This window comes from Candoia aspera, chromosome 2 (genome assembly GCF_035149785.1).
Source record: "Candoia aspera isolate rCanAsp1 chromosome 2, rCanAsp1.hap2, whole genome shotgun sequence".
Taxonomy (NCBI): domain Eukaryota; kingdom Metazoa; phylum Chordata; class Lepidosauria; order Squamata; family Boidae; genus Candoia; species Candoia aspera.
Genome location: NC_086154.1, coordinates 160,734,348 through 160,752,602, shown reverse-complemented (window position 1 = coordinate 160,752,602; position 18,255 = coordinate 160,734,348). Strand labels below are relative to the sequence as shown.

Below are 18,255 nucleotides of genomic sequence, written 5' to 3'. Positions count from 1 at the left end.
ACATAAAAAACACTCCTTTTAAAAATACTAAGAACAGATAAAGCAGTTGAAAAGAGCGAATGTTATTCATAACCATAAAATAATTTAAAGGTCATTTATATCTTGTGAAAGGACTTTTGGCCAAGGATTTCACAAGTGGAAGAATGGGAGGGGTGTTTGTGCTGACACGTACGTAGCAAAATTAGAAGAGCTTAATCAGAATTTGGAGGCTAAAAATACTACATTGGAACCTCATCTTTGTCATTTCAGATTGCAAATTTGGAAGGTTAGACAAAGCCATCTAGACTCTTGTATATAAAAAATGCTGTGTGACATACTATCTTATCAAAGGTGTTCTCTGTGTTCCACCCCTTTCCTTGTAAAGTTTATCAAATTTACAGTGAAAAAGAGTTTCTTGAAGTCCACCTGTGATAGAAAGGTGCTCATGTGGGGTGTGAATGAATCTCATCATGATTTTTCTAGATTACACTAAGGAGGTAGCAGAGAAGTGTTGAGAATTTTCAAGGCCCAGGCATCTGTCAAGAAGGAACCTGTAATATTTTATTTACTGCATGTTATTTTTTATCTTGACACCAGAACTGTTTGGCAACTTTACAAGTTTCTGTAGCAATGAAAAATTATATTCTTAATTTGGTTTGAAATTTCTGCAGAGGAAAAAATGAGCTTTGTGTTGGAGTACTACAGCAACATTTTATCTCTAGGCTATAATTGACATTTGTTTCCTGCACAGATTAATGAAATGGTTTGCAACAGTTAGTTATGGCATGCAGGGTTATTATAGACCCATTTGTGTAATTTACATCATTTTCTCCAGGAGTTTTAGGCAGTAAACATGACATCTCTTCCTGCAACCACCATGTTGGGTAGGTTGAGCTGAGATACAGCAGTTGATCCGAACCCAGTGAACTTCCATGGCTAAGGGTGCACATGAACCTGGGTCCTAGGCCAGTACTTTAAACACCACACCACACTGGTTCTTCATATATCATATAACATATATAGGTTGACCATATGGCAGGTAACTTGAATCAAAGTTTTTTTTTACCCTGGAATAGTCCTCCATCTTCACATTCCTGGATGACTGAAATTACATTATTGTCTATTCCTAATGTAAAAAGCTAACTGCATATATGTAGAGATTATAATTATAAATAATCATTATTTCTATAATTTATTCCTGCAAAACTATTATCTTCATGAAGAAATAATATCTTCATAAAGAAATAACTTCTGACACTGATATTTTACTAAATTATATATAATAGTTTTTTAGCAGTAATGCTGATCTAATTTTACCTTTCTATGCATGAATGATATTTATTAAACTGGTTTTGCTGCTGTCAAAGTCTCAAAATTAAAACCAGTTAATTAAAATCAACAATTGAAAACAATCAGTTAAAAGCCCATTTTAAAAAGTGTGTTTTATGGCCTTTTTTAAAACCAGTGAGCCATCCCCTTGGCTGACAGAGAGCTATCGGTATCTGCAGGGAAGGGGCAAGGGGAGTAAATAATGAAACATGCATGACAACCAAACTCTCCCCTTACGTACTTACATATGACGTTCCGAAGTCTGAAAGTGCTGAACTTACATCATGAAACCCCATTGCAGCTTTCATCATTTTGGTGTCATCAGAATTAGGAATGAATGCCTCTCCATAGAGAAATTTCAGTATTAAATCTACTAATTTGGAAAAGGCTCACAGTCTGGTGGATTTCCAGTTGACTGGTTTAAAAAAATCTGTTAATTTATTTTATTGGAGACTGATAATAAAGCATCTTTAAGCAAATGTCACTTAATTTTTTTAATGGTTCTCCTCCAAGTTTTGTTGTTGTTTATTCGTTTAGTCGCTTCCGACTCTTCGTGACTTCATGGACCAGCCCACGCCAGAGCTTCCTGTCGGTCGTCAACACCCCCAGCTCCCCCAGGGACGAGTCCGTCACCTCTAGAATATCATCCATCCACCTTGCCCTTGGTCGGCCCCTCTTCCTTTTGCCCTCCACTCTCCCTAGCATCAGCATCTTCTCCAGGGTGTCCTGTCTTCCCATTATGTGGCCAAAGTATTTCAGTTTTGCCTTTAATACCATTCCCTCAAGTGAGCAGTCTGGCTTTATTTCCTGGAGGATGGACTGGTTTGATCTTCTTGCAGTCCAGGGCACTCTCAGAATTTTCCTCCAACACCACAGTTCAAAAGCATCTATCTTCCTTCGCTCAGCCTTCCTTATGGTCCAGCTCTCGCAGCCATATGTTACTACAGGGAACACCATTGCTTTAACTATGCGGGCCTTTGTTGTCAGTGTGATGTCTCTGCTCTTAACTATTTTATCTAGATTTGTCATTGCTCTTCTCCCAAGGATTAAGTGTCTTCTGATTTCCTGACTGCAGTCAGCATCTGCAGTAATCTTTGCACCTAGGAATACAAAGTCTTTCACTGCTTCTACATTTTCTCCCTCTATTTGCCAGTTATCAATCAAGCTGGTTGCCATAATCTTGGTTTTTTTGAGGTTTAGCTGCAAGCCAGCTTTTGCACTTCCTTCTTTCACCTTCATCATAAGGCTCCTCAGTTCCTCTTCGCTTTTAGCCATCAAAGTGGTATCATCTGCATATCTGAGATTGTTAATGTTTCTTCCAGAGATTTTAACTCCAGCCTTGGATTCCTCAAGGCCAGCTTGTCGCATGATGTGTACTGCATACAAGTTGAATAGGTAGGGTGAGAGTATACAGCCCTGCCGTACTCCTTTCCCAGTCTTAAACCAGTCCGTTGTTCCGTGGTCTGTTCTTACTGTTGCTACTTGGTCGTTATACAGATTCTTCAGGAGGCATACAAGATGACTTGGTATCCCCATACCACTAAGAACTTGCCACAATTTGTTATGGTCCACACAGTCAAAGGCTTTAGAATAGTCAATAAAACAGAAATAGATGTTTTTCTGAAACTCCCTGGCTTTTTCCATTATCCAGCGGATATTGGCAATTTGGTCCCTAGTTCCTCTGCCTTTTCTAAACCAAGCTTGTACATCTGGCAATTCTCGCTCCATGAACTGCTGAAGTCTACCTTGCAGGATCTTGAGCATTACCTTACTGGCATGTGAAATGAGTGCCACTGTTCGATAGTTTGAACATTCTTTAGTGTTTCCCTTTTTTGGTATGGGGATATAAGTTGATTTTTTCCAATCTGATGGCCATTCTTGTGTTTTCCAAATTTGCTGGCATATAGCATGCATTACCTTGACAGCATCATCTTGCAAGATTTTGAACAGTTCAGCTGGGATGCCGTCGTCTCCTGCTGCCTTGTTATTAGCAATGTTTCTTAAGGCCCACTCAAGCTTCAGGATGTCTGGCTCTAGCTCACTGACCACACCGTCAAAGCTATCCCCGATATTGTTATCCTTCCTATACAGGTCTTCTGTATATTCTTGCCACCGTTTCTTGATCTCTTCTTCTTCTGTTAGGTCCTTGCCATCTTTGTTTTTGATCATACCCATTTTTGCCTGGAATTTACCTCCAATGTTTCTAATTTTCTGGAAGAGGTCTCTTGTCCTTCCTATTCTATTCCTCCAAGTTTAACCAGTTCTAATCCTAGCTCCAATATCTTAAAAAGGTAAAGGTAAAGGTTTCCCCTGACATTAAGTCCAGTCGTGTCCGACTCTAGGGGGCGGTGCTCATCTCCGTTTCAAAGCCGAAGAGCCGGCGTTGTCTGAAGACACTTCCGTGGTCATGTGGCCAGCATGACTACACGGAACGCCGTTACCTGCCCGCCGAAGCGGTACTTATTAATCTACTCACATTGGCATGTTTCAACAGCATTAGTTGTGCTTGTTGATGACCTATGGCAGAGCCGGGGCCAGGGTAGTGAATCCTTTCTTTGTGGATAGCTTGAGGTTGGATAACATCACTATACTGATGATAAACAATTATACATCTGGGTCCTTGGCCAACCAAGGGATGCTGTCAAGGTCTTGTCCCAAAGTCTGGAGGCCATCCAGGTCTGGATGGGGAGGAACAGACTCAAGCTCAGTCTTAACAAGAATGAGTGGCTGCAGATATTTGGGCTCCCTGGGTCTGGAGATCTTCCATCTTTGGTCTTGAATGGGTTGCACTTCCTCATCCAAGAATGGTGGGCAATCTGGGGGTTGTCTTGGACTCACAGCTCATGCTTGGAGCAGATGGTAGCTGTGGCCCAGAGGGTGTTTGTGCAGGTATATCTAGTGTAGCAGTCACGCCCTTTCCTGGCCTGGAAGGCCCATCATGCCTTAGCCACTCATGAATGGATTACTGTAATGCACTCTACAATGGGCTACCCTTGAAGATTACCTGGAAGCTACAGCTAGCCAGAATGCAGTGGCACAGGCAGTGATGGGCAGGCTTCATTATGCTGCCCAGGCATATATCTTACCTTTGTTTGAAGGGTGGAATAAAAAGTACCAAAATGTTCCACAAGATTAACTGGTTATCAATTTTCTTCCTGGTACAATTGAAAATGTTGATTATCACCTATAAAGCCCTTCCTTGAAGGACTGCCTGCCTTCAGTTGTTTCTGTCTGTCCAATGAGATCTGGCAAAGCAGACATGTTTTGGGTCCTGTTGATTAAACAATGTCATCTAGCAGGACCGCGGAAACATGCTTTCTCTGTGGTGGCACCTGTCCTCTGGAATGAGACACACACGTACCAAGATCCAGATGACGCACCCTGATAACTTTCAGGAAACTATTAAAGACATGGCTCTCCTAGGCTTTGGGGCAGGGTGGTGGTTGAGCCACTATCAGATGGGGGTGCTTGTCTTCAGGCCACTTGTGATTGCTTTGTGGGTTTTTCCCCTCTTATTTTTTAAGGAATAGATCACATAAAGTATAATTACCTTGGAGGAAAGCTGGGATTTAAATTTACAAGTATTCAAGTTTCTCACCAGGCATACATCTTACCTTTGTTTGAAGGGTGGAATAAAAAGTACCAAAATTAAGTTGTCCTTTGGGTTCATCTTGAGAATTTTTGATTTCACTGAAAGTGTTTACATGTATGCACGTATTATATTTCATTAACAGAACTTAGTGCCAAAAGAGGTATACAAAAAAAGTTGAGACTTATTACAGGAAGTGAAATAGTAATGTAGCTAGCGAAAAATATAATCCAAATTGCAGCATTAAATTTCTGCCAGAATATCTTAGACATAGAGCATCACGTATGGCATGTTTCTCCTCATTACATTTCTAGAATTGGAGATTGAATATAATGGGCTATACATTTATCATACATTTATATACAGTTCCCTCAGATACTTGTATACAACAAATATCACTTAACTTCCCTAGTGACAGAGCCTGAACATTGGAGAGGCTGAGTATTATGTGTTCATGACATTAACTGAGTGGGGAATGCATCTGATTTTATTTATTTACTGATTTTTACTCAGGAGCTCAAGGCACCATAAATAGCACTTCCTCCCCCTGTTATCTTTCCCCACAACGATGTCCCAGTGAGGTAGGTTGGGTTGAGAGAGATGCACCAACACAGGGATTTTCTGTGGCTGAGGATAGAGTAGAACCCAGAATCTTCTCCTAATCCAACACCTTAATGCTCCCCTGCATTGGCACTGGTACTGCTTGCAGGTTTCCAATTTGGAAAGAGGATGCTGGATTAGTTGGATTTATTTACACTTTAGCACAGCATTGGGCAACCTTCTGGCTTGGAGTCTACTTTATGACTTTTTACCTTGCTTAAGGGCCAAAGAAGCAGGGTTCATAAAGTTGTGTTGTTAGAGTGAGTGGGGCTGAAACAATAAACTCTTCTTTGGGGGGCATTTTTGGTGGATTTTAAGGAGTGGAGATTGTGTCTTAAACCTTAAGATACCTGTTTGACCCCATAACACTCTTGGATAGGAACAAGTGACCCTCTTGAATAGAAGGTGTTAAGTGGTACTATGAGTGCATCTCATAGGTTTAACCCACTTGGTTCCCCCAAGTCAGAAAAAAAGTCCAAGACTTTCAACCTTGTCCACTCTGGGCGGCTCTGGAGGGCACACATGTGAGCTGCAGATTATCCGCCCTTGCTCTAGGAAATGCAAGGAGCTCTTTGCTCAGTGTGAACGATTTCAGAGAGAAAATCAAAACACCTTGCTTACTTCCTGCACTGCCAGAAGCCATCGCCACAGAAAGGAAGAAGCAGGTCATTGTTTCCTATGGATCCTCTGCTTGATGTTCATCTTCTGCCCCTTCTTCTTGTGCTTCTGCAGAGCCGAATTCGCAGGATGTGGAATGACACTGTTCGAAAGCAATCAGAATCCTCCTTCATCACTGGTGATATAAACAGTTCAGCATCACTTAACAGAGGTAATTATGGACTTTTCAAATACATATGACCTTTGTAATTATGAAGAATCTAAACAGCAATGCTTTGTTAACCTTGCAATATGTAGCATCTTGTTCCCTTGAATTAAAATTTACCACAGAATAAAAGATCCATTGTGCACTGTATTTCATTAATAGAAAATACTTCCTTTAAATTTCTCTCAGTTCTTTAACATGGATATCAAATGTTGTGAAAGTCAGTTGCAGAAGGAGTTGGGGCAGTGAGGCAGAACAGTTTTAAAGCCAGGTTGCTGGTCTTAAACACAAATAAAAATATCTGTCTTCTTAATGTTAGTGTTACTGCCAAGACAAGTATTGGAAACTGTCGAGTTTAACTGCAATCCATGAAAGGTCATGATATAACCTGCTAAATACTGAAGTCCAGGGGAAGGTTCCACGATGGGGAAAACTTGCTGCATAATGTGGAGTCATGCCATATTCCCAGCATAGCCTTCCTCAGGTCTTCAGAGGTCAATGGGGAAATCCATGTTAATATCATGTATATGTAGTAATGTAATGAAGATAATGTTTTCAGCCAGTCTAAAAATTGGATCTTAAGTTTTCTAAAATCAAAGAAGCCAATGTTCTGAACTCCATTAAAAGGCATGCCAGAGTCCTGAGGACAGGAAAAAACATCCTTGTCAGGAAATGTTCCTTTCTCCCACCCACCACTTGTTTTGCCTTTTTCACCACCACCACCACCACCACCATCAGTGGTCACTAGCTCTGGAAAACAACTTTCTCAAAGGTTCTGGGAATGTTCATTGGAGCAGCAATGATGGTAAGTGTATGTGTGGGAGGATGGGGGTAAAAGTAGTGCTGAGGTGAAGTATTAAAAAACAGAGCTGAAATCCCCCATCATGGTTTGGCCACAGAGAGACAGCATATTGGGGGGAAAATGGTAAAACAAGGGCCATTGGATGTCACTTGGCAATTGCCATTTTTTTCCTCTGAAAATCCCAACATGATACAGCAAGGTGATGGGTGTTAGTTTTCTTGGGGGAAATGAAAGAAATGGCAGTTTTCTGAATGGTCTCCTGGGACCATGAAAAGACTGGTATTTTCACTCAGTGCTACACTAGCTACAATAGCTGTAGCAGAGGACAGGTGGGTCTCTAACTTAAAACTACAGCCAGAAAAAAAACCCCTTAGGTTACCATAAAGTTTCATGTTTGAGATACTACCATATCCTTCCTTACCATCAGTAAATTCCTTCCTTGTCTTTTCAAGGCTGAACTTACACAGTTCTCTTCCAAGTATTTTCCAGTCAGTCCAATGATCTTCCTCACTGCCCTTCTGTGACTTTGTTCTGTTTTTTTCTGAACTCTTCTTAAGCATAGTGCCCAGAACGCTACTCAAATCTTAAGTGAGGAGCTTAGTAGAATACAGGAAATAATAGTCCTGTGATTCAGAAACTTTATTTCCCTTTATTAAAGCCTGTATTTGCCTTTTATACAGCGATGTCACACTGTTTATTCAACTGGTTATAACTGAAATTTCATGATCTTTTCTCCCAGGCCAAGTATCCCCATTCCATGCTGACTTCTGATAATTACTGCATTGTTTCCAAAGGGTTTATAGATTCATTGCATTATAGTCTGCCCTAGAATTTTTCCACGTAAAGATGCTGTACTCTCATCCGTAATTCCCCACATTCGCCTTTTTTGAAGCGAGAATAATATTTGCCCTCCTTTAGACATTTGGCTCTTCACCTGTTGTCCAAGACTTTTGAAAGGTAATGGATAACAATTTGGCCAGACCATCAGTAAGTTCCTTCTGTATCTTAGGATATAATTCATTTGTCCTCTGGACTGAAGCTCATTCAAAGTTGGCAAATGTTCCCTAGTTATGTTTGTATTAACTTCAAGCTACAGCCCTTCATCTTGCTCTTTTTAATTGCCTAGTGGGACCACAAGCTGCCTTATTGGAAAAGACGGAACCCAAATAGGAATTAAGTTCCTTTGATAGCTTATTCTGCCATGAAATTCTAATCACCACTGCTGTAAATTTATTAAAATAATTCTTGAAGTTCAAGATACTCCAAAGAGTAAGAAAGAGGACCTTGATGGAGATGGATGAGATCTGTTACCAAAGCAACAAGGGGAAAAACATATCTTAAGTCCAAAACAAGCAGAAAATATGCAGAGGAGGCTCAGACAGACTCCTCCCTAATTCAGATGAGCATAAGAAGGAAAGGAGGTATAGCACAATGAGACTGGAAAGAGTGTTCTCAGCACCACCAGGTAGACCAGATCAGGAATCAACTCCATAAGAAGGCTGTAGCCACTCTCAATAAAACTAGTCTTAGCTTCATGGGAGTTAGGGAGGTGTCTGCATTTGGAGTTCACTTTGCATTCACCGTCTCTGCTCTGCCACTTTTTCATCAGCTAACAGAATATAACTTTTCTATTACTTAAGTTATGAGCCACATAAATGCTCCTGGAACTGTATGTTTGTTACTGGAACCCATTTCTGATCATCCAGAGTAGCTTATCTAGCTGGGCTCTCAACACAGAGAAATCTAAGTGAGAATCTTTTTAAGTAAATTAACCAACTGAAATTAATATTTTCTTTCCTTAGCTTTTCTCAACTACGTCAGCCTTCCCCAGCCTGGGTATCCTCCACATATCTAGAGTTTTAACCCCAAGAATTCTCAGCAGCAGCCAATCTGATGTTGATCTATATCTATCATTATCTTTCTATCATCTATCTATATCTATCTACATCTATCTATCTATCATGTCTATCTATCTATACAATCTATCAGTTTATATCTTTCATTCAGGAGCTTAAATTGACCCGCATAGCACTTCCTCCATTTTTCCTTACAGTGTAAGAGAGAAAACTAGCCAAAAGTCACCCAGTGGTGTTTTCTGTGGCCAACAGCACACTAGAACGTGGGTCTCCCCACTCCTAGTCCAACACCACCCTGGCTTTCAGCTCTAGGAATTAAAGTCCACATTTCAGGAGGGTGCCCAACTGAGGAAGGCTGAATTATATAATTGCACTTGGTCTAGCCCATACCTAGGCTGCTCACTAATAATAGACATATGACTTGGGTACCATCGCAGTAGTTCTTTCCAAGGTAAGAAAAACACTAATTTCTGAGCAGCTGCACGCCGTCTTGTCTAAGTGCCAAAGTCTGATCAATAAGAGAATGAGAAGACTTATCTAGGGAGAAAACAGGGAAAAAAATGTAAAGCTTGTTTCACAATATACAAATATTCCCTAAAATTATCAACTCACATTGTCCTCCCCCACACCGGGCATACACACACACACAAAATAAAAAGACATCCTCAAGCCAACCTCAGCTCCTCCTCCATAAAATACATGGAGAGCAGCATATATTTTCCTGAAGATAATGTGAAAATGACTTGCTTTAGCACTCTGGGTTGTTTCTTTGACTCCCCAGTCTAGCCTACAGTCCAGGGATTCCTGGATAGTCTCCCATCCAAGTATTAACCAGCTCAGTCAAGCCCAGTTTCCAAGCCCAGACACAATAGGTGAGATGCATTTTTATAAAAAAACACCCACAACATCAAGAGATTGGAGAACAACCCTGAATTATACTGCAGGTTATAATTTAAAGTATCACTTCCCCTTCCCCCGTGGGCATAACAGTAGCAGGACGAGCATAACTAACAGTCTCTCAATCACCATCTAACTTTTTGCAACATTTTTTGCAATCCTAACCATAAGAAGGCAGCCATAAGAGAGCAGGGATTCACCTGTGTGAATTTGTAGGACAACTTTGAAAAACTAGTTAACTATTCAGAAACTCAGAAGAATCACCAATGTTTAAAAGTAATGTCTGACTTTAAAATATTGCAAAGTCCCTCCGCCCCACACCCCTTTTTTTGGCTAATCATGTTACTGCCCAATTGCAGCTATATCCACAACTTTGAGAAGAGGTTTCAATTTTCTCCCTCTCATCTTGCAAGACACACCCAGCAGCATCAAAAACAAACCTGTTTCCCACTTAGCCTGACAATCTTACTTGCGGTTAAGCTGTAATCTGCTGCCCCCTTCAGGTGAGAAATCCCTTTTTTTAGGAATTCTTTTTTAAAGAAAAATGCAAAAATAAAATCCCTCAAAAATGCAACTACCATGTTTAAGTTTCCTCAGCCCAGAGATTTTCTATACATATTTCCTCAAATACACATTTATATGCCCCTTTCAGTAATATATGCAAGTCTGTGTGGAACAAATTCTCATACATGTTTTTTGTATGCAACTCTGCCAAATACATGCCTTTTCATGCAATATTTCTAAAGTTATGCTTTAACTTTTGAATAAAGATGCACTGCTGGGTACAGGTTTTTTTAGCCAAAAAATATTTTGAGACAAATTCTAACATTTCTGTTCATTTTGCATTTTGATGTACCATTTCACTTGGGGGAAAAAATCCATAAAGGATATCTTTAATACCTCTAAAGAGTATGAAGACTTTTGTTCAATCTCTGAAGAGACAGATAATTTATTTTTCAAAATATGTTAGAAGTAAATTTATTTTTTAAAAAAATTCAGCAATAAATAAATATTGATGGCAATATTACTGCCTTTAAAAAGCCTTCTTCCCAACTGGGTGGAGACCAAGCACTCATAAGCCACTGGGTCATCAAGATTCTCATCTTGACTTGTCTTGCTGGGGGCCCCATATGCCTTTCTCCCAACTCACGGTTTTAAGTAATTATTATCCACAAGGAAAAGATACCACATTTAAGAGACAGACAAACAGCAGAAGAGAACCTGCCTGCATAGCAGCAGTTTCTGATCCTGAAAATATGGAACAAGGAAAACAAATATTTCTTAGGTTGCCACCTTAAAACATTGTAAAATCTGTGATGTCAGTAGCTATCCAGCTGCTCTCTTCTGTAAAAACAGATAAAATGCAGGGCCTTCTGGATTTCTAATTCACTTGTTTTCTAGCTTTAAACTACATTTTTTAAAATGTTAACACATCTCAAATATTGCCCTCCTTCTTGAGTCATTTCAAGTTCTTTCCAATTATTAAATTTGTTACAGCCAGCCATTCCATTAGACATTGGGTGGCTTACAAACTCCCGAAGAGAATTAAAACAGTTAAAACATATTTAAACAGACAGCCCAGATTAAAACAAACAGAACAATAAACAGGAGAAATTCAAGTGAAGAATCTTTAAAAGAGCTGCAAGGCTGGGTGATTTTACCTGCTTCCAAGATCAATCGTCTTCCCATGACCCAAACCTCCATATAATCAACATAGATTTGAACTGGTGAAGCCCATGCAATGTCCAGCTCTGTTGCAGATCCATCAGGGATAGTAATTGGTAATATGTGGAAGAAGCAGTGGGTGGGGAGGGCAGGAGGAAAGTTACATCAGGAGCAGTTGCAGTCTTGGCTTTCTGCTTGGGGTTTTAGTGGCTTCTGAGAAACCTCAGTATCCCAAAGAAAGCCTAGAATCAGGTAAGTTTATCATTCTGGTGAGTTGGGTACACGCTCACCCTCATTTATTGCAAGGAGGGGGATTATTCCTCAGGGCAGAAAAGTTACTGGTAGGGAGCAGGGAGCAAATTTCAGGCACATTCACCCAGACACCTCTTGTTTTTTCCATTCTCTGCCAAGCCTGAGGCATGGCAAATTGTATGCAGTGCATGACTATCCCTCTCTATTTCCTTCCTTGCCTACTTTTCTTCACCCACATTGTCTCCTTTTCTCTACCCAGCTGACTCCCTTTCCCTTTAATGCCTGAATTCTGTCTGATCTCTTATTTAGTTTTTCATTCACTGCTCCCCTCCCTATCATCTAGCCAGCTGCTGACAATCTGATTTTTGTAATCGATCTTTATTGTAAAATGAAATTCTTTCTTGGTTTGTGCATTCAGTATGCTTAAATCATTATGTGTGGGGTTTTATATTTGTATAAAATGCCCAGAGATAGTTGTATAAGAATGTGAGTGAGAGCGAAAGAATACAGATGGATGAATGAAAGTTGTGTGTGAATAAAGGCGAAAATAAGAAGTGTATTGGTGTGGAATTACAACAAAAAGGATGGAAGGTTGTGATGGTAATGGAGGGAAGAAGAAAGCAAATTCTGGTTCTTTTCCTCAAGAAGTAAAAAATAATTTACCTATTATAGTTTGCCTACTATTGTAGCATTTGGGTTGGCCATAAGAAAAGTATTTCCGAACTGCAGAAACTCCCCTGCCCTAGTAGACTAACAAGGCTAACATTTGGGGTTCCGGTTATTTTGGAAGAAGCAAGAGGTAATCTGTTTGGATCAAAAACTGTTGATCCAAACAGCTTACCACTTGCTGCTTCTTCCAAAATTATGGTAATCTCTTGTGACACAGCTGCTCCATGAGAAAGTTATATGAATGATTCAAACTAACTTAACGGTTTTAATTTAAAAATTAAGTTTAAAAAACATGGGGGTGGGTGAAAATCGAGTTCACTACTATGAATTAACTTTATCTAGAGCTTAGCTTGTTTTATGACTCAGAGTGATCTGCTCTGTATAGATTGTTAGCCCATGTGTACATTTTAATCCTAAAAACAGTTCCTTGAAATATGGAACAGCCTGTATTCATCTCTTGTGTAGCCTCTTCATAGGATCTAGTGTTTTTGTATTTAACCCAAAGAGTTAAGGAGTTTAAATGTACTTTAAAAATCAACTTTGTGCATGTTAAAGGAGCTGGGTAACAAGGCATTTTCTTCTGCCTGAGGCAGGCAGTTATATTTCATTAGCTATCCCTGCCTACGGACAGAGATCTCTGGATCAGGAACTGTATACAACCAAGGATCCAAGTCCAAGGAAAGTCTATGCATTCAAACTGACCACATGGACATCAAGAATAAGGTCAAGCAATGCTGTTAATGTTCAGGAGCAGGGATTATGGCACCCACTCACAACCCAATTAAATGTGCATGTGGCTTTCTTTGTGTAATCCAAACTTCCCATTAATTGAATTCCCCCAAAGAGCCCACGAAGTAAGTCTGCATTTCCTCATTTGCAAATGGAGGATTGGGTAGGCTGACCATATTTCCTTGAGACAAAAACGGGACATTGGGATGGCAAAACGGGACGGGGTTAAACTTAGGTGGATGTGCCTGAGTCGCTGGCTGGCACATTTCCTCCCTGTTTGATATGTTCTTCCTGCTGCTTCCTTTTGGCATGAGCGATGGGCAGGGATGGTCTTAGCGAGTCCTTTACTCCAGCCCAATGGGAAGAAGCATACACTCCAATCGAGAGGCAGTGTGCACAAAAAGGAATTGCAGGCAAAACCCTAACAGAGCTTTGGAGCTACAGCACCGGCTGACCTGTTGGAAACAGTGGCAGGAGTAGAGAGCAGTATCAGTTCACACGACTGGGGCTATAGAAATATGTACTGTATGTATTAGAAATGGCAGAAACACGAGGAGTGGCAGCTGCCTCCAGGCAGGGAATGAGACGCACTACAGATGCTCCGTCTGATCATTCTATCTTTGTTTGGTGGCTGCTGAGAAGAGAAGCAAGACCAGATGGATGGATGGATAGATTTTTCTTGTGAGCCCACCAGGGGAAAGGGGTGGATCACGGAGACCAACTACATTAAGCGAAGGACCGCTGCCACCAGTGTAGCACAACTGCTTCTTGCAATGGAGATGAAGGGAATGACAGCTGCTTGGGTGGAAAGGAGGGACCAAGAGTGTGGAATGACAGCTGCTGGGACTACAATAGCAAGCCCAGGAGTGGAAGGATTACCCTTTTGTGTATTCCGAACAGTGCACAATAAACACAGTAAGAGAACTTCTGAAAACCTCTTTCTCCACAGGCTCTGCAGGATGGAGATAAACCAAAGCATTTGGCTTTGCTTGTGAGCTCCCTGGCTCTGCCTACCACCTGTCACACTGCCCCACTGGGCACCAGCCACAACTGCACCTACCGTCTCACCGTAAACCCAAACCTAACATTACCTTACTTTTGGCTATTATGTTAGACTAAAAACCTAACAGCAGTTTGGCATTCCGCCTTCTGCTTTGCTGGTACAGAGAAAGGTCAAAATTGGGTAATGTTCCTGTTCACTATTCTAAGAAAGACTATTCTAAGAAATATTCTAAGAGATGTAGGCACTTGTAATTTTGAATATATATACATATGTAAATAAATATTCTTTCCATCTCTTACTATCTGAAGACTTTATTCTATGTGATGTGGAAAAATATACTGTAAAATGTAAATGGCAAAAAAGAATGTAACAATAGCTAGAAATAACCAGTTTAACTTGCTTGTATATTTCTTCATGAATTGAGTAAAATTAATCTCATATTCAAACAGGGAGACCTTCAATCTGAAAGGCACTTAAAATGCAAAACTTTAATAACCTGATTCCTATCTCATGAAACCTAAGTATTTTCAGAATTGAATTGCTCATCACCTTTTCTGTTAATGTAGCTAAGCTCTGGTTTCTGTAAGTGGTGTATAGCACAGCTCAGCCAGCAAAAATCCCACCCACCCCCCAGAATGCACAGACACTTCATAAGAAATGTTAGGCAGCTGAGGAAAAGTTTGGCAGGAGCCACATCCCACACTCCCTTCAGATTTTGTGGTGGTGGTGGCTTTACTGCCACAGCAATAATGTTCTTAGGTCTTTCTCTACCTTTCCTTTGTGAAAAAGTGAAGAAAATATGATTATTTCTTATCCAGTTCATTCTCCTGTTGCTTGTTTTCCTTTTCTCATATGAAGTACCTCTGACTTTCCCTGCTATGCCTTTTGGCTTATGGCAATGAAGCATCCAAATGCTCAGAAATGTGAGAGCAGGTTATCACCCATGGCAGTCTTTGTTTGCTATGCCTTGGATGACAGCAGATACTTTCCCACACTGCCAGAATGTAAAAAAAAAAAAAAGCCATAAGCTCACCTTTGGGTGCTCCTTTGGGGAAAATTGCTTTTAGCTACAGATCCAAGCCTGGGCAACTTGTCTACACTCTTCATTCTCACCCATGGAATAGCCATCAGTACTATCCATGGTACCTGGACTCCCTTCTGTAGTTTCAGTCCTAAGACCAGGTGCCTAAACACTAATGTTTCCAACTGATCCACTGTTCTCTGGTTGATCCCTCAACCTACTGAGATAAAAACAAAATGGGAAGAAGGAGCTATCCATTGAATCAGAGAAGAATAAAAAGAGGCACACATGCCTTTTGTCAGGGGCACAGAGATCTCTGATTTTACCTCCAAACCTTTCTATTGCATCATTTCCAAACCTCCTTTTGCTACCTTTTTTACCATCTGTTATATTAGTCCTGACAGTAGGTGTCAGTTTAGTCTGTGCTGTAACTGATGTGCCCCTCTTTGATCCTATTTCAGATAAAAAGACTCAGAAGCCCTGTAAGAGGTTCTGTGGTTTAGCATCATGCCTGTCACTCTTGGTCCTGATCCTCATAAGATAATACAACATGGTGGGCTAGTGTTAATATTTTGGGGAGAAGTGAAAGTAATCGGTCTCTGTGGGTACTCCTCCTCCTTTCTGTGATTTTACATATTTGAGTTGCTACTGTATCCCCCTCGGTCTTCTCTTCCTAAGGCTAAATTTATACACTTTTCTTTATGGTACTTTCCAGCATCATACTCCTGATTTCATACTGAAGATGAGCGTTACAGGCTGGTTGAATCTGCATTTCCATGTCTAAAATAAGATTCTAACATTAAATATACAGCAAAGAGGATTACAAAGTAAATAAGATTCAGTATTCAAATGCCTGGATATAAATTATCTACCTTTTTTAAAGTAGTAATGGCTTTTTTTCCAGAAATGTAGGAAAAACATATTATTAAAGTTCTAGTACTCTTAGTGATTACTTTTGCAGAATTAAATAGGTTAAAATATATCTTTAAAAGAATGCAGATTCTAATCTCACATTCCAATAGCTAAACTAAAGCATCTTTGTTAACTGTTAAAATATGATTCTCTTGGGTTAATTAACGTGCAAGTTCTTTGTGCAGTTGACATATGCATACAGAATTAACTGTTTTACTGTGACTACATCTTTCACAGGATTATAGAATTGAGTTGGAGGAATAGGCCATCAGTCTGTTTTATAAGTACAAGACAAGTATCTCCTTCCTACACCTATATATTTGATTTCTTTTTCCTAAGTGTAGAACTTTGCATGTTCTATTACATTTCATTCTGATACTTCAACCTAGATTGTCTAACCTATCAATGTTGAATTTTATTTCTGTCTTCTAGGGTATTATCTATCCCACCCAGTTTTGTGTCAGCTGCAAATTTGATAAGCATTCCTCCACCTCTTCATTCAAGTCATTAATGAAACTGTTGACGAGTAGAGAACCCAGGATTGATCCTTGTGGCATCCCACATGATACCTCTCTCCAATTTGATGAGGAACCACTGATGAGCATTCTTTGAGTATGATTTTCAACCAGCTGTGGATCCACGTAATAGACATGCTATCCAACCCATACTTAACTAGCTTCCTAATCAGATTTCCTGAAATTAACATATTTAATGATTACTGCATCCCCACGAACTACTAAGGAAATTGCGAAAGGTGAAAGGTCCCCTGTGCAAGCACCGAGTCATGTCTGACTCTTTGGGGGGACACCGCTTTTGCGACGTTCTCTTGGCAGACTATAGTGGGGTGGTTTGCTAGTGCCTCCCCCAGTCATCACTAAGGAAATTACCCATTCAAAAAAATAAGGATTTCTTCTTGACAAATCCATGCTGACCTCTGGTAATTTCTGTGTTATTCTCAAGCTGCTTACCAATCAGTCTCTTTATGGTTTTCTCTAAATTTCTCCCAGCTATCAATGTCAGACTGACTGGTCTCTAAGTTCCTGGATCGTGCTTTTACTCCTTTTTGAAGAGAGGGACTGCAGTTGCTCTTCTCCAGTCATCTGGCATTTCATCCACTCTCTGGGATTTTGAAAGATCAGACATTAAGGATCGGCCAGACCATCAGCAAAGTCCTTCTGTACCCTAGAAAGCAATTCATCTATCCCTCATTCAAAGAATTCCCTGACAATGTTCTGTCAATTTCAAGTTCCATTTCTGCCCCTTCATGTTCCTCTGCACAGTTGCCTGGTGGAATATATAGCCTCTCTTTGGAGAATACAGGGCCAAAATACAAGCTGGGTAGCTCTGTCTTTTTCTTGTTACAATTTAGCATTTTGTCATCTTCATTAAACAGCTGGAATACTACATTTTTGTCTTCTTTTTTATTTCCATATAATTAAATAAGCAATTTCTGTTCTGTTTGGCATCCTGCACCGCCTTCACTTCATTTGAGCTTTACTTTTTCTGACACCATCTCTACAACTTATGCATATGTACTCTTCCTTGGTGATCTGTCCCTCTTTCCATCTCCTGTCTGTGTCCTTTTTTACCTTCAGATCTTCAGTAAGTTTTTGTGCAGCCACACTGACTTCTTATCCTGTCCTCCATATTTCTCCTAATTGGAATTGTTTGCAATTTTGTTTTTAGTATATCCTTTAAAAAAAAAAACTCCATCTTCTGCTATGTAATCCTACTTATCTTGCTCTGACTTTATTAAAATACACTTTGAGATTTTCCAAAATACACTTTTGACTGCACTCAGCCTTCTGTACATTCCCTTTCTGTTTCTGATCCTTTTGAATAAATGATATTCTTCACTTGCTATATTTGAATCATGGGAGTCATCCTACCAGGTCTCTGTTATGCCTGTTAAATCTTTGCCTTCTTATATTAAGAATTTTAGCATTAGTGTGAACATAGCAAAAGCCGTGAACTTTATGAGCCAGTATTGTTTCTGATTTTCACTGAGTGTTTAATAAGACCCATTGTAACAACACACCCACTTCCTTCTACAGTGCATAAATCCTTGAGCCCCTTCCTTTAGGGTTTTCACCTGTAGGCTATACACAATTCAGTAAGTCCTGCTAATC

General features: G+C 40.0%; 1 protein-coding gene across 1 annotated transcript in view; it reads left to right on the top strand.

Annotated features, from left to right (window-relative positions):
• Positions 1-18,255, top strand: part of ADGRL3 (adhesion G protein-coupled receptor L3) — a 575,448-nt gene that overhangs the window by 498,545 nt on the left and 58,648 nt on the right. The window contains exon 24 of the mRNA XM_063294636.1: positions 6,230-6,326. Within this exon, the coding sequence (XP_063150706.1) occupies positions 6,230-6,326 (97 nt within the window). The remainder of the gene's footprint in view (positions 1-6,229; positions 6,327-18,255) is intronic.